At 33.6% G+C, this 12,567-nt stretch overlaps 1 protein-coding gene across 1 annotated transcript in view; it reads right to left on the bottom strand.

Moving 5' to 3' along the window:
- The window catches only part of XPR1 (xenotropic and polytropic retrovirus receptor 1), a 199,393-nt gene that overhangs the window by 8,409 nt on the left and 178,417 nt on the right, over positions 1-12,567 (bottom strand). The window contains exons 11-12 of the mRNA XM_012649665.1: positions 3,923-4,089; positions 231-370 (exon numbers count right to left, since the gene is read on the bottom strand). Coding sequence (XP_012505119.1) covers positions 231-370; positions 3,923-4,089 — 307 coding nt within the window. The remainder of the gene's footprint in view (positions 1-230; positions 371-3,922; positions 4,090-12,567) is intronic.

Raw genomic sequence — 12,567 nt, forward strand, 5'->3', positions numbered from 1 at the left:
TGGAGCCCAATTCTAAAAAAGCTTATGTCATCATCAATAGGTATTTTAATTTTGTAAGAATTAACCTCTAAGTCCTTTAAGTAGGAGTTTTCAACACTGAGGCTGATGAGAAGTTTCAGAAATGTTGGAAAATTTAAGCTTTTCAAATATTAGTTACAATAAATTCCAATTTGTAAGTATTGGTGTATTTTAGGTAAAAAGATTGATAAACTTTTCAGTAGTTTGCTTACCGGAAAACCTCAAGCGGGGCAAGGACAGTAGCAATGATGTCCCCAGAATGAGGCGTCGAACTTGTAGAGGTAATTGAGATTTGGATAGTCCAAGCAAAGCGCAGTATCACATCCTCTATTATGGCACAGTAGTAGTAGGCCTGAGGAATAACAAGCAAATGAGTATGTTCCCCAACACATTTATCATAAATAAGTACATCTATCAGCAACAAGACTCACACATGTCCTACCAATAAGCACAGGTTCAAGAGGAAAGAGTTAAGTTATTTTCCAGGAAAGTACATATTATATTTTAGTAAGATTTTCCACCAACTTAGTTTTTTCTTCAATAGTACAATATTCATAATGAAGTATTACTGAATTTCAGTAATCATTAAACAAATATATTTCATTCCCATATTGTATACAAAAGGCTCTCTTCTAGGCCCCATAAATATAAGCCAGACAAGATCCTTGATTGACTGAGATTACATTCAAACAGGTATATGATATGGTAATGACTGATAGCTAATATTAGAAAAGATCAGCAGATTTATTAACTGTGTTATTTGTACTTTTATTTCCCAATTGCCCTACCCTGCATTGAAGAAAGTTTTGCTTTTTGATGTCAGTAAATGAAATTAAGCTTGGATTTCACAAACATGGTTGAATTTAAGAAATGTTCTGTTCTTGCATGGACAGTGCTCAACCAGTACTTCCAGGTACCAGTATCCATTTAGGAGCCCAGTTTCAGCTACACGAGAAGTTTAAAGTACACAAACTGCTAATAGACCAGAACTGTAATTTATGAATTTGCTCATTATTAGTCTCTAAGAAACTAGCTCTTTATTTATTATTCTTATCAAACATTTTTTTATTTCTCTTTTTGAGACAGGGTCTCGCTCTGTCACCCGGGCTAGTGGCATCAGCATAGTTCACTGCAACCTCAAACTCCTGGCCTCATGTCTCAGCCTTCTGAGGAGCTGGGACTACGAGTAGCTGGGACTACAGGCATGCGCCACCATGCCTGGCGAATTTTTCTATTTTTTGTAGAGATGAGATCTTGCTCTTGCTCAGGCTGGTCTCGAACTCCTGGCCTCAAGTAATCATCCTGCCTTGGCCTCCCGGAGCTAGGATTACAGGTTTGAGCCCCCACATCTGGCTGAAACTGGCTCTTTAAATATATGTACTTAAAGACTATGAAATCGCTTGGAAACTAGAACTGCTATGTAGTAAGCCATAATATTTATATTATTTAAATAATTTTTAACAAAGTAATGCCAGTCATTGTGAGAAGCCTATTATCAAAAAACCCAGCAGTCTCCTTTGCTACTTTCTCTTTCCATTTCCTAGAGACAGTCAGTTTTAAAATCTATAGCTATGTCTTACACTATTTATCCTCTGTATTTTATAATATATGTACACTCTATCTTGATGATTCAGTTTTAGATATTATCCACTGACTATTAAGATAAATTTTATGTGGATTATTATGAGGTTTTTTAACACATTGACATACTTCCCTGTTCCCTCTGCCATCCTCCCAATACAGTGATAATGCAATTTTTACATAAATACACATTCAGTTTACTCATTATTAGGCCTAAGTGAAGAATTGCAATTTCAAGTGTCTTTAAGATCAGTTTTAAGTTATCCACAGTGACTGACATGGGAACTGAAGTCACTGAAAATGTTAACATCTTTTGGGAGCAATACATCTACCTCGAGATCAAGAGACACCAACAGAAAAGTTAAGTTTGAATATGAAGATGACAAAAGCAGTTCCTGGACCTGAGGTGTAGTACTCAATATTATGCATTGTTAATTCTTAAGAACTCATTTTAAGGTTCATATAGTTGTGTTAATTTTTAATAAAGCTCCACTGGACTCCACACTTTCAAGCTGGATGAATTTTATTCCAATATTTGCCTTTTTTGAATTGAAGGCAATGTGGTGATCCAGCAGAACACTTTTCTTATTAAATTTGCAAATTATAAGGTAGGAAAGCATATATTTTATTTTCTAGGGTCATGAAAATATGTAACAACAAAGAAGCTTTTTAAAAGATTCTATTTGCTAGTTTTAATAGAAACCAATAAGTAAGAACTATTTAAAAGGGAGAATGGACTAACATTTATATAAAGACACAAAACAATTCATCAAAACAATCACCATAATAAGAAACAAATGTGTTATAACTCACAGCAGGGTAAGACCAATAATAAGTAGCAATAAGATACACACATTTGGCGAGCACAAAAGGGCCATCTTTACTTGGGCTCATGTCTGCTCTCTGATTATTGATTTCTTTTCAATGAGATTTATAAAAATATGTCTAACGTCTTGGTCATATATTCTAAATTTTCACATTGGGATTATTGCTATAGTTTAGGTAAAAGAAGATTATTGTCAACAAATGTCCCTTTTCGCCCTTCATTTGCTCATCTGAAGTTAAGCTACATATCTTTCTTTATATTCACTCTCCTGTCATTTATCTTCAATCCTCACACTTGAAAACAGCCTTCCCTACTCACCAACTGAATATTACACATTCACACACTTTTCGAAAAAAAATTCTGAGGTACTGGTGACATTTTGATATAGTATAAAATATTAGTTATCTAATCTATACTTCTCTCCCATCATAGAATTTTAGAACTGGGAAAATATAAAAGAGATAACACCCTTACCTAGTCTAACACCCTTATAATGGAGAATCCATTGTAGTCTGGTTGCCTGAAGTTATGTAGCTAGTTAGTGAAAGAACTGGGATTAGAATTCACGTATCAGGATTCCCAGTTCATTGTTTAATTTCTCTCAAAGTCTAATCATGGTATTTATCCTTTAATAAAACATTTGAGCAAAGATACTTTTGGTTTTCTGACTTTTTAATGCAGCCTCTCTTACCTTTTTATTCATATATAGATAAAATCCTAAGATAATTCCTAAAGAATTCTCTATATTTTCTAGTTGAATTGGCACCTGATTTTAACAAATACTGGTTGAAACAAATGAAAGGAGAAGCCTTCCTGACGCACTCAGAGTCAGGCACTCCCTTTCCTCTGCGCTTTCACAACACTGCTCATTTAGTCCAGTATTTATTCACTCATTCCATAAACACTAAGTCTACAATAAACCAGGAACTACGCTGGGCAGTGAGGGATATGAAAATCTGAACAGATAATTATAAAACACAATGTGATAACTGCTATAACAGAAGTTTATATAGAGTAAAAGAGGATTGGGATGAATAGCTAAATATGCTAGGAAAAATAAAGAAAGGCTTCTTAGAGAAAGTAACATGTAATCTGACTTTTAAAAAGGAGGAACAGGAATTTACAAAGTAGACAAAGGAGAAAGGTGTTTCAGATGGAGGGAATTCCATGTTCGAAAATAAATCAAACTATAATAAGTTATTCTTTTATTCTAGTCTTCATCATATTGCACTGCAATTTGTTTATGTATCTGTATATAGTTTATGGGCTTCTTTGAGAACCAGAATTTTACTTTGTTTTTATTTCCTACAGTGCCTAGCATACAGTAAACATTTAATATATTTTTGCTGACTGAATGAATTAGTATTTTTGGTAATTATTTTTCTAATCATATCAGATTAATATCATTAGAGATTGGGTCTGTATTGCAATAGGACTCTAGTGGTACACCTAAGTTTTGTTTTTTTTTAAACAAACAAAAACACTCTTTGTACATACTTTTTGAGGGTATACAATCTCTTCCCGGAGGAAGGTGTTTTCTCCAGCATTCTTATCAAATAGACCCCAGTCCATCTTCAGATCCCAGATGAGGGTATAGCAGGAACTGATGATACAAAAGATGATCCACAGGTAAAAGAACACCATGGTGTCCGAGTGACCTCGTTCTGAAGACAGAAAAGGGAAAGGGAGAAGAAAAAATTACTACATTTAAATAAAATTCTTCATTAAATAAAACGAATTAAAAACCAGATTCTTTATACAGCTCCAAAAGAAAGACTTTAAACAAATCTTAGGAGGATCGCTAACAAAGGTTAAATAAATATTATTTCCCTGAGATCCAAAGTAATCATCACTTATTGAACACATGATATTTGTACAAATGTGCATTTGGAGTTTGGGAGGCTCCATGCTGATAAAAATCCAAATGATTGCAAAAAAGGTTTTGAATGTTACAAAAGATGTCATTTTGATTTTTGTCACTAGGTGGCAGCTTTGGGTAAAATACGAAAAAAAAAAAAATCCTGAAACTACTACAGAGGAACGTGCTGCATCTGCTTCAAGAAATTCTTGGATCGTTTTTACTGTAGAACATTTCCTTTATACACTGAGGTTTTGCCAATAAATACTTACTGCAAAAGCAATCAGATAATTCTAAGTCTAGATAAAATGCAAGAAAACAGACTGATGAGGAATTTACCCTTAAGGACATATATAAAAGCAAATTTCTCTCAAGTCACAAAGCAAAGCATGGTATTTTTGCTTCTTTTAGAGGGTGTTTATTGATACAAAGGCCTAATATGAATTAATGCTGGGAGCACTAATAAAGTGCTTTATGCTGAAAACACTATAAAGCACGCTAACTCAGAATAATAATTTGTAAATGTAGTTACACAATTTGGTATTTTTTGCTCTTAAGTGCTTCATACATTCCCTAATGAAATTCTTCTTTGGTAAGTTCCAGAGTCATCTTGATGTTATATGTGTTCTCCAGGTGCAGGTAAATAACTGTTAACATGGTTCTGAATCATTCAGACAAAAAGGCATACAACATCTAATTCAAAAAAGTTTAAATTCTGGTCATTTTCTCAAAGGTATAGAAAGCAAAGGATATATCATGTATCATGCATAATCCTTCCTATTAAATAAACAAATGTCTATTAATCACTTTAAGGTTATATTAATATGTTAGATACAGTATGATTCAAAGGCACCCTTTATTTTCTCTTTTTTTCTATTTTTTTTTGGAGACAGGGTCTCACTCTTGCTCAGACTGGTCGTGAACTCCTGAGCTCAAGCGATCCTCCCTCCTTGACCTCCCAGAATGCTAGGATTACAAGCATGAGCCACTGCGCTGGGCCCAAAGGCATCCTTTAGAAATTCGTAATCTAGTGAGTGAAAAAGACATCTGTTACTGATGATAAATTTGAACTCAAAATGAAGTATACACAAAGTGGATGAGAACATCAAGGAGAATGGGAATGTTTCTAAAAGTAGGAAGAAAGAGGAAGTAGCATTTGTGTTATTTCTAGAAGGACAAATAAATAGTACTGCACAAGTCAGGCACATGAGGTAAGATCATTCAAGGCTGAAGATAATGAGAAAGCATGGGGATAGGAAAGTGCAAGGTGTGTGTGAAAAGCTACAAGTAATCTGTATCTAGTGTAAGTGAGGATGTAAGAGAATTGATGTGATTTGAAATGAGGCTGGAAAAGACATTTTGGGTCTGACTGTAGAATGCCTTCTTGGGCCTTACGATCAGATCTGTGTTTTAGAAAAATAACTGGTTGGCAGGTTACTTGCATCAGAATTAGTTGGTTAAAAAAATAAATACCTCAGAGCTCCAGTGTTGTGTTAGAGTTAGTTTTTATCAGCTCATGAGAGCCAACTGTTAAATTTTCAGAAATTTTGGCAGCTGGTTGTTAAACACAGTCATTATTAAAATTACATAAATTTACAATTAGTTATATGAAAAACAAAGGTAAATGCTCAAAATTCATCACTTCTTAATTATTTTACTAAACTTTGCTATCTTCCGTTCTCTTGAGGTTATATACATATACCTTTGTGACGGAAATACTATACAATGCTGTGCTACTCCACACCCTTTCCCAACTCCACATTCGATGTTATCATCTTAGTAGCTTGAAATTGACTATGGTGGAAATATTTACACCATGAAAATTGGCAAACACTACAAATCAATGCTCTCCATCCCCACTTCCCATCCAAGGGCTGGTTTGTTAAACATATATCAGCACAGCACTATTTAGCTGTTTCTCTCAGAAAGTCAGTGGTAAGGAAAAGAAAGATGTATTTTAAAAATGGCCTGCAAGTGATTCTAATGAGCAACCCCACTTGGATATAAACACATTTTCAGGTTTAAACTATTTCCAAAAAACATTTTCTTCATCAAAAGAAAACTGAGGCTGGGTGTGGTAGCTCACACTTATAAGCCCAGCATTTTGGGAGGCTGAGGTGGGAGGATCGCTTGAGGCCAGGAGTTTGAGACCAGCCTGGGCAACACAGTGAGACCCCAGCCCTACAAAAAATAAACAAATTAGCCGGGCATGGTGCCATGTGCCTGTAGTTCTAGCTACTTAGGAGGCTGAGGAGTGTACTGCACTCCAGCCTGGGTGACAAAGTAAAACCCTGTCTCTTAAAAAAAAGGGGGGGGGGGAAGAAAGAAAGAGAAAATTGAGGTGAATATTTATACTACATTATATCATATGAATTATCAATTTAAAACGTATAACAAATTATTTACTTATTATGTAGGTATAGTTGCATGTGTTTTGACATGTGTTTATTTCATTCTACATAAAGATACAGGGTCTAGCTGAGTAGGAATCATTCAATAATTAGTGTCATGGCTGCATTAAAAAAGATGCTATAAAGATGTTATTATATAATTTACCTACTAAGGTTTGCAAAGAATAAAGCGAATCCAGCAACTTAATAAAATTTACTTTTATATTTACAAAACAAGATCAAAACTAAGAGATAAAAACAAGAAACTATTAATTATGTTAGCACTCTTTTTTTAATTGAATGCTTAATATATGCCAGGTACTTTACATATATTATCCCATTTCATTTTCCCAAAAATAAGCTATCATTTTGTTTGCTAGTAAAAGTTAGGACATGGGAAAAGAGTAGTAATAGATACATTCAATAGGAGGTAACAAAATGAGTATTTCTCAGGTAAGAATAGGTAATATCAAGTCTTAATACTGACAGCTGATTTTCTTTCCTTCTTTACTAATTACTGAAGAAATAATTGAGTATAAATTATTATATAAAAGGAGATGGGGGAGTAAAACCAGTTAAATAAAAAGGGGATTAATAATGAAACTAAAACCAGTGTGCTAATTTTCTGGTATTTCTCCTAGATTTTAAGTCTTGTCCTTAGAGCGTAATTCTTACAATGGTACAATGAGTCAGGATCGCTCTCTTTCCTAAGTCCGTATTATTTCTATTAACTTTCTATGAAAAATACATGAGAATTTATTGACTTTTAAATAAATATTCTTATGAAATATTTCAGTATAAGTAATGTTTTATCTCATGGACTTCTTCAAACAATGATTAGCATTTACCTGGTCTATGAATGCTACATTTTGGTCTCATTTTAATTACTACCATTATTTGATCTTTTCCATCTCCGAAATGAAGAATGCCTCTCCCTGAAATCATTTGCCTTCATTGGTATTCAGGAGAGGTACTGGAAAGATATTATCACTTTAGGCAAGCAATTACATCTTATTCTCTCTTGGCTAATCCTGGTAGCCCACTTTAGTGATGTTCAGAATCACAGAAAATCAAGTCATTGCTATTCTACTCTAAGCTTCTATTACACACCTGCCACATTAAAAACATAATTAACATTGGACACATTTATAGTAATAGTATCCACTGAATCTAAAACAAACAAAATATACTTCTTGGAGTTTTGCATCCATAGCCACTGTAGGAATGATAAAGGAAAACAATATGTCAGTAAAAGTGCTAAAGAGAGAAGCCAGAAAAATTACATATAGAAATCATCTTGAATCGTGTTTCAGGAAGGAGACCTTAAAAATGAAAAATGTGGCACCATGTGAAGAAAGAAAGTGAATGGTTTTCATTTTACCTAAAAACCTCACTATTATTTTACTAGTTTGAAATTAAATAAGAAAACAAAATAGACTGAACATAGTTCTCAAAGCCCAAACCTATATAGGTGAGCTGAATTATAACTGAGTTTATAGCATCTTAGTAAATCATGGATCTATCACCTAAAAAAAAAAAAAATCAAACCACTGAATTGTGAGATTAAATGAATATTGTTCTCTGAAAAAATTAACAAATATAGATATTCCCCTGACCTTTAGTGTTTTAGTTAACATGTGAGATCACATGTATTTCTCCCTCAGGTAATTACCATCCTTAGGGCAGGCAAGGCAGACATTATTACTTCCATTTTACAGTTACGGAAACTGAAGTTCAGAGAGATTGTCAATAATGGCAATGAGAAAAACAACTTAATGACAGAGGCTTTTCCACTGGAAACTAGAGAGGACAGAGGGAAGTGACAAAATTTTTCAAGTACTAAAAGAAAGAAACTGTTAATATAGAATGCTATATCCAGCCAAAGCATCCTTCAGGAATGAAGGGGGAAAGCAATACATTCTCAGATGAAGAAAAACTTACAGAATTTGGCACCAGCAGGCCTCCCCTAAAAGAATGGTCAAAAAAAGTTCTTTAAATAGAAAGTAAACAATAAAAGAAGGAATCTTGCAATATCAGGAAAGAAGGCAAGGAACGGTATGCAAAAAATATGGGTAAATGCAGGAGATTTTCCTTCTCTTGAGTTTTCTAAATTATGTTTGAAGGTTGAAGCAAAAATTACAACACTATCTGACGTGGTTCGACATGTATTTAGAGGAAATATTAAAGACAATTAAATGATAAATCGGGGAGGGTCAAAGAAAGTAAAGGGCGATTAGGTCTCTACACTTAACATGACCTGTTAAAATGAAGACACTTGAGACTTTAACATAATATACATAAACATTACATATGTAATACATATGTATGTTATATATATATATATTATACATACATACTTAGAGCAACCACTTAAATAGTTATACAAAGAGATATAAGAATACTAAAAATAATGTAGATAAATCAAAATCGAATTAAAAAAAAATGTTCAAGTAGTCCACAGGAAGGCAAGGAAAAGAAAACAGAGAAACCAAAATCAGAGAAAACAGAAAACACAGATAAAATGGAAGATTTAAGCACTAATAAATCAATATAGTAATTACCCTTTATCCTCAGGGGACATGTTCCAAGACTCCCAGGGGGATGCCTGAAACTGTGAGAGTCCTGAACCTTATATGTATCATTTTTTCTTATATATACACACTTATGATAAAGTTTAATTTATAAATTAAGCACAATAAAAGATTAATAATAATAATAAAATAGAATAATTGTAACAAAATACTGTAATGAAAGCTATGTGAATGTCCTGTCTCTCTCTCTCAAAATACTGTAATATTTTCAGATCATGGCTGACCACGAGTAACTGACACTGAAAAGTAAAACCCTGGATCAGGGTTGAGGGACTACTGTATAAAAAGGCAACATGAGAGATACTGTGGTGATGAAAGCGTTCTGCATTTAGACTGTATCACTGTCAATATCCTGGTTGTGACAGCTTGCTATACTTTTGTAAGATGTTACCGTTGGGGGAAACTACGGCAAGAGTATATGGTACCTCTGTATTACTTCTTGCAATTGCATTTGAATCTATAATTATCTCAAAATAAAAAGTTTAATTTAAAAAACCCACAAAACTTGGCTATTTCTCAAAACCTTCATTGAGTTAGCCACTTTCTCTTTCTAACCTACCTCAGTACCCTATACATACTGATTATAGAGTATTATTGCACTTCCATGGTCTATCGTAATTTGTGTCCCTTACTAAACTGTGAGCTCCAAAAGGAGGTTTTAAAGGCAAGATATGTTGTGTTCGTCTATGTATGTCTAGCATCTAGTAGTCTCTGACACATTGAAGGTATTTTGCAAATGTCTGCTGAATAAAATGGATGTGACAAATGTAATCAAGAAGGTTAATTCAGTTATTAAATTCCATTTATATTCAATTTGCTATTCATATAGATTTTTATTTACTGGCTCCTCAATAATAAAATGATCTCTTTAGTAATTATTAAACATCTGTCTTTCCCCACTTCTTTAATACTATAATTAAGTAACAATAATTCTGGACCAGATAAACTATGTGCTCCTGAAAGAGTTACCATTCCATTGAATTAATTACATGGAATGCTGTCAACCACAATCACTTTAAAAAAGAAATATAAAAATCATATAAATTTCTGACAATGTCTCAAGTGCTCATTTTATGAAGCCATAAGAACACTTCAGGTACTACATACATATGGGAAGGAACTTTTTCCCAAATTGAAATGAAAAAAGTTAAGTTATAAACACAAGCTAAAATTATAGTCATTTAAAAATGGAAAGAAGATTGGAGTATATCTTTAAGCAGCTAGAATACAGTAATTAGAGTTGAATACAAAGTAGATATAGATCATAAAGATGTAATCTATATATTCCACATTATGGTTAGTTAACAAATCTAAAAAGAAGGGAGTGAGAGTAAATATAATAGGAGACATGCACAGAGAGTGAAAGCCAAAATCTCTTCCATGACTTTTCACACAGCTTGCCAATATTCTACAGCAGTGTAACATATCAGATCTAAAAAAGCCATCTGAAACGATTCTAAATCTCAGAGTGAAACAGTCCAAAACGGTGATGTCTTTTTACACAAAACTTCGTTTGATACTTTTTTTCCCCAAATTGTATATTTTTAGAAGTATAGCAAAACGTGTGTTATCCCAAACTCTCTCAAAAGGATCAAAGTTAGTGCTTCTGAAACACCTATTCTGATATTTACTCTTGGATCCATCTCATTAATTGCACTATCAATCCATTTTGAAAATTAATTAAAAATTAAAAGTTTAAGTAGTCTCTAATGATGTTAAGCAGAATAAAAGCTGAGGGGAGAAATAAAATCTTTCTCTTGGTAAGGAACTCTTGGGTCTCCTTTCTTGCTGTGTTTGTGTGTGTGTGTGTTTAGACTTCAATTACAGTAACACTTCTTATCTGTCTCTGCCCTTTATCATTCCTCCCTAAGGAAATTTTACACATATGTCCTCAGAACATCCTTATGCAATGAGTACTATTATCATCAGGTAACATGTTCAAGATTCGTTGATCCATTGTTTACTTGTACTCAACTCTTACTCAGTATGCTTTATTGCCTCTCTACCATTCACTGCTTGACTGACTAAAATGATACAGATAATATAGTAGGAAGAAGTACTATCCAAACCCAGTTTTACTTTTCTCCGTATTTTCTCAACACCACATTTGTTTATAATCCCTGTGGTTTACATTCTATTAGGATTTACTAAAGTGTGGTCAGTGAATCACCTTTAGCAGAAGCACCAAGAGATGCATGTTAAAAATGCAAATTTTTGAATCATCACCCTAATCCCACTGAATTAGATTGAAGGTAAGACCCAAGATAACGCATTGTAAAGCAAGCATCCCAGGTTATCCACATACACCCCAAAATTTGAGGATCACAGCATTATATCATGCTGCCTTGTTGGAAACAATTTTTTAGAGTGGAAAAAAGAGTGAATTCAGAGACTGAGAATTCTGGTTTTGCTACTCACTATCATGCAATCTTGGGCAAGCAAAATCAGAATAATATCTGTTCTACTTTCTTTCAGGGTTGATAAAGGGTTCAAAATGAAATAATGTCTGCCAACGTGCAACATAATTCACAAATAGCTCTAGTAGAATAATATAAGGAGTTAAAGTGGCCTCAGAAAGTTTAGGCCAACCCTTTTTAATGATTTGTTTAAAAGATGAAAATAACTATTTTTTCCTATTTATAAAAGAATTGCATGCTTACCATAAAATTCATAAATTGGAAAACAAAGTGAGAGCGTTGGATAATCACATCTGGAGAACATTATGTTAAGTGAAATAAGCCAGGAACAGAAAGTTAAACACCTCATGTTCTCACTCATATGTGGAAGCTAAAAAAGTTGACTGATCTCATAGAAGTAGAATAGAACAGAGAATACTAGAGGCTAGGAAGGGTAGGGAGATTGTGGGGAGCATAGGAAAAGATTTGTTAAAGGATACAAAACTATAGCTCGATAGGAGGAATAAGTTCAAGTGTTCTATATCACTGGTAGGATGACTATAATTAACAATAATATATAGTTTCCAATAGTTAGAAGGATGATATCGATTGTTACCAACACAAAGAAATGATATACCTCCTTAGTTAAATATATTCCTAGGTATTTTATTTTCTTTGTTGCTATTGTGAAGGGTAGTGAGTCTTTGATTTGGTTGTCAGTTTGTTGTTAGCATATAGGAATGCTACTGATTTCTGTACATTGACGTTGTAACCTGAGACTTTGCTGAATTTGTTTGTCAATTCCAGTAGTCTCATGGCTGAATCTTTGAGGTTTTGTAGATATAAGATCATATCCTCAGCAAAGAGTAATAGTTTGATCTCTTCTGTCCCCATTTGGATGCCCTTG

Source organism: Propithecus coquereli, unplaced genomic scaffold, assembly GCF_000956105.1.
Source record: "Propithecus coquereli isolate 6110/MARCELLA unplaced genomic scaffold, Pcoq_1.0 Scaffold300, whole genome shotgun sequence".
In the NCBI taxonomy this organism is placed as follows: Eukaryota; Metazoa; Chordata; class Mammalia; order Primates; family Indriidae; genus Propithecus; species Propithecus coquereli.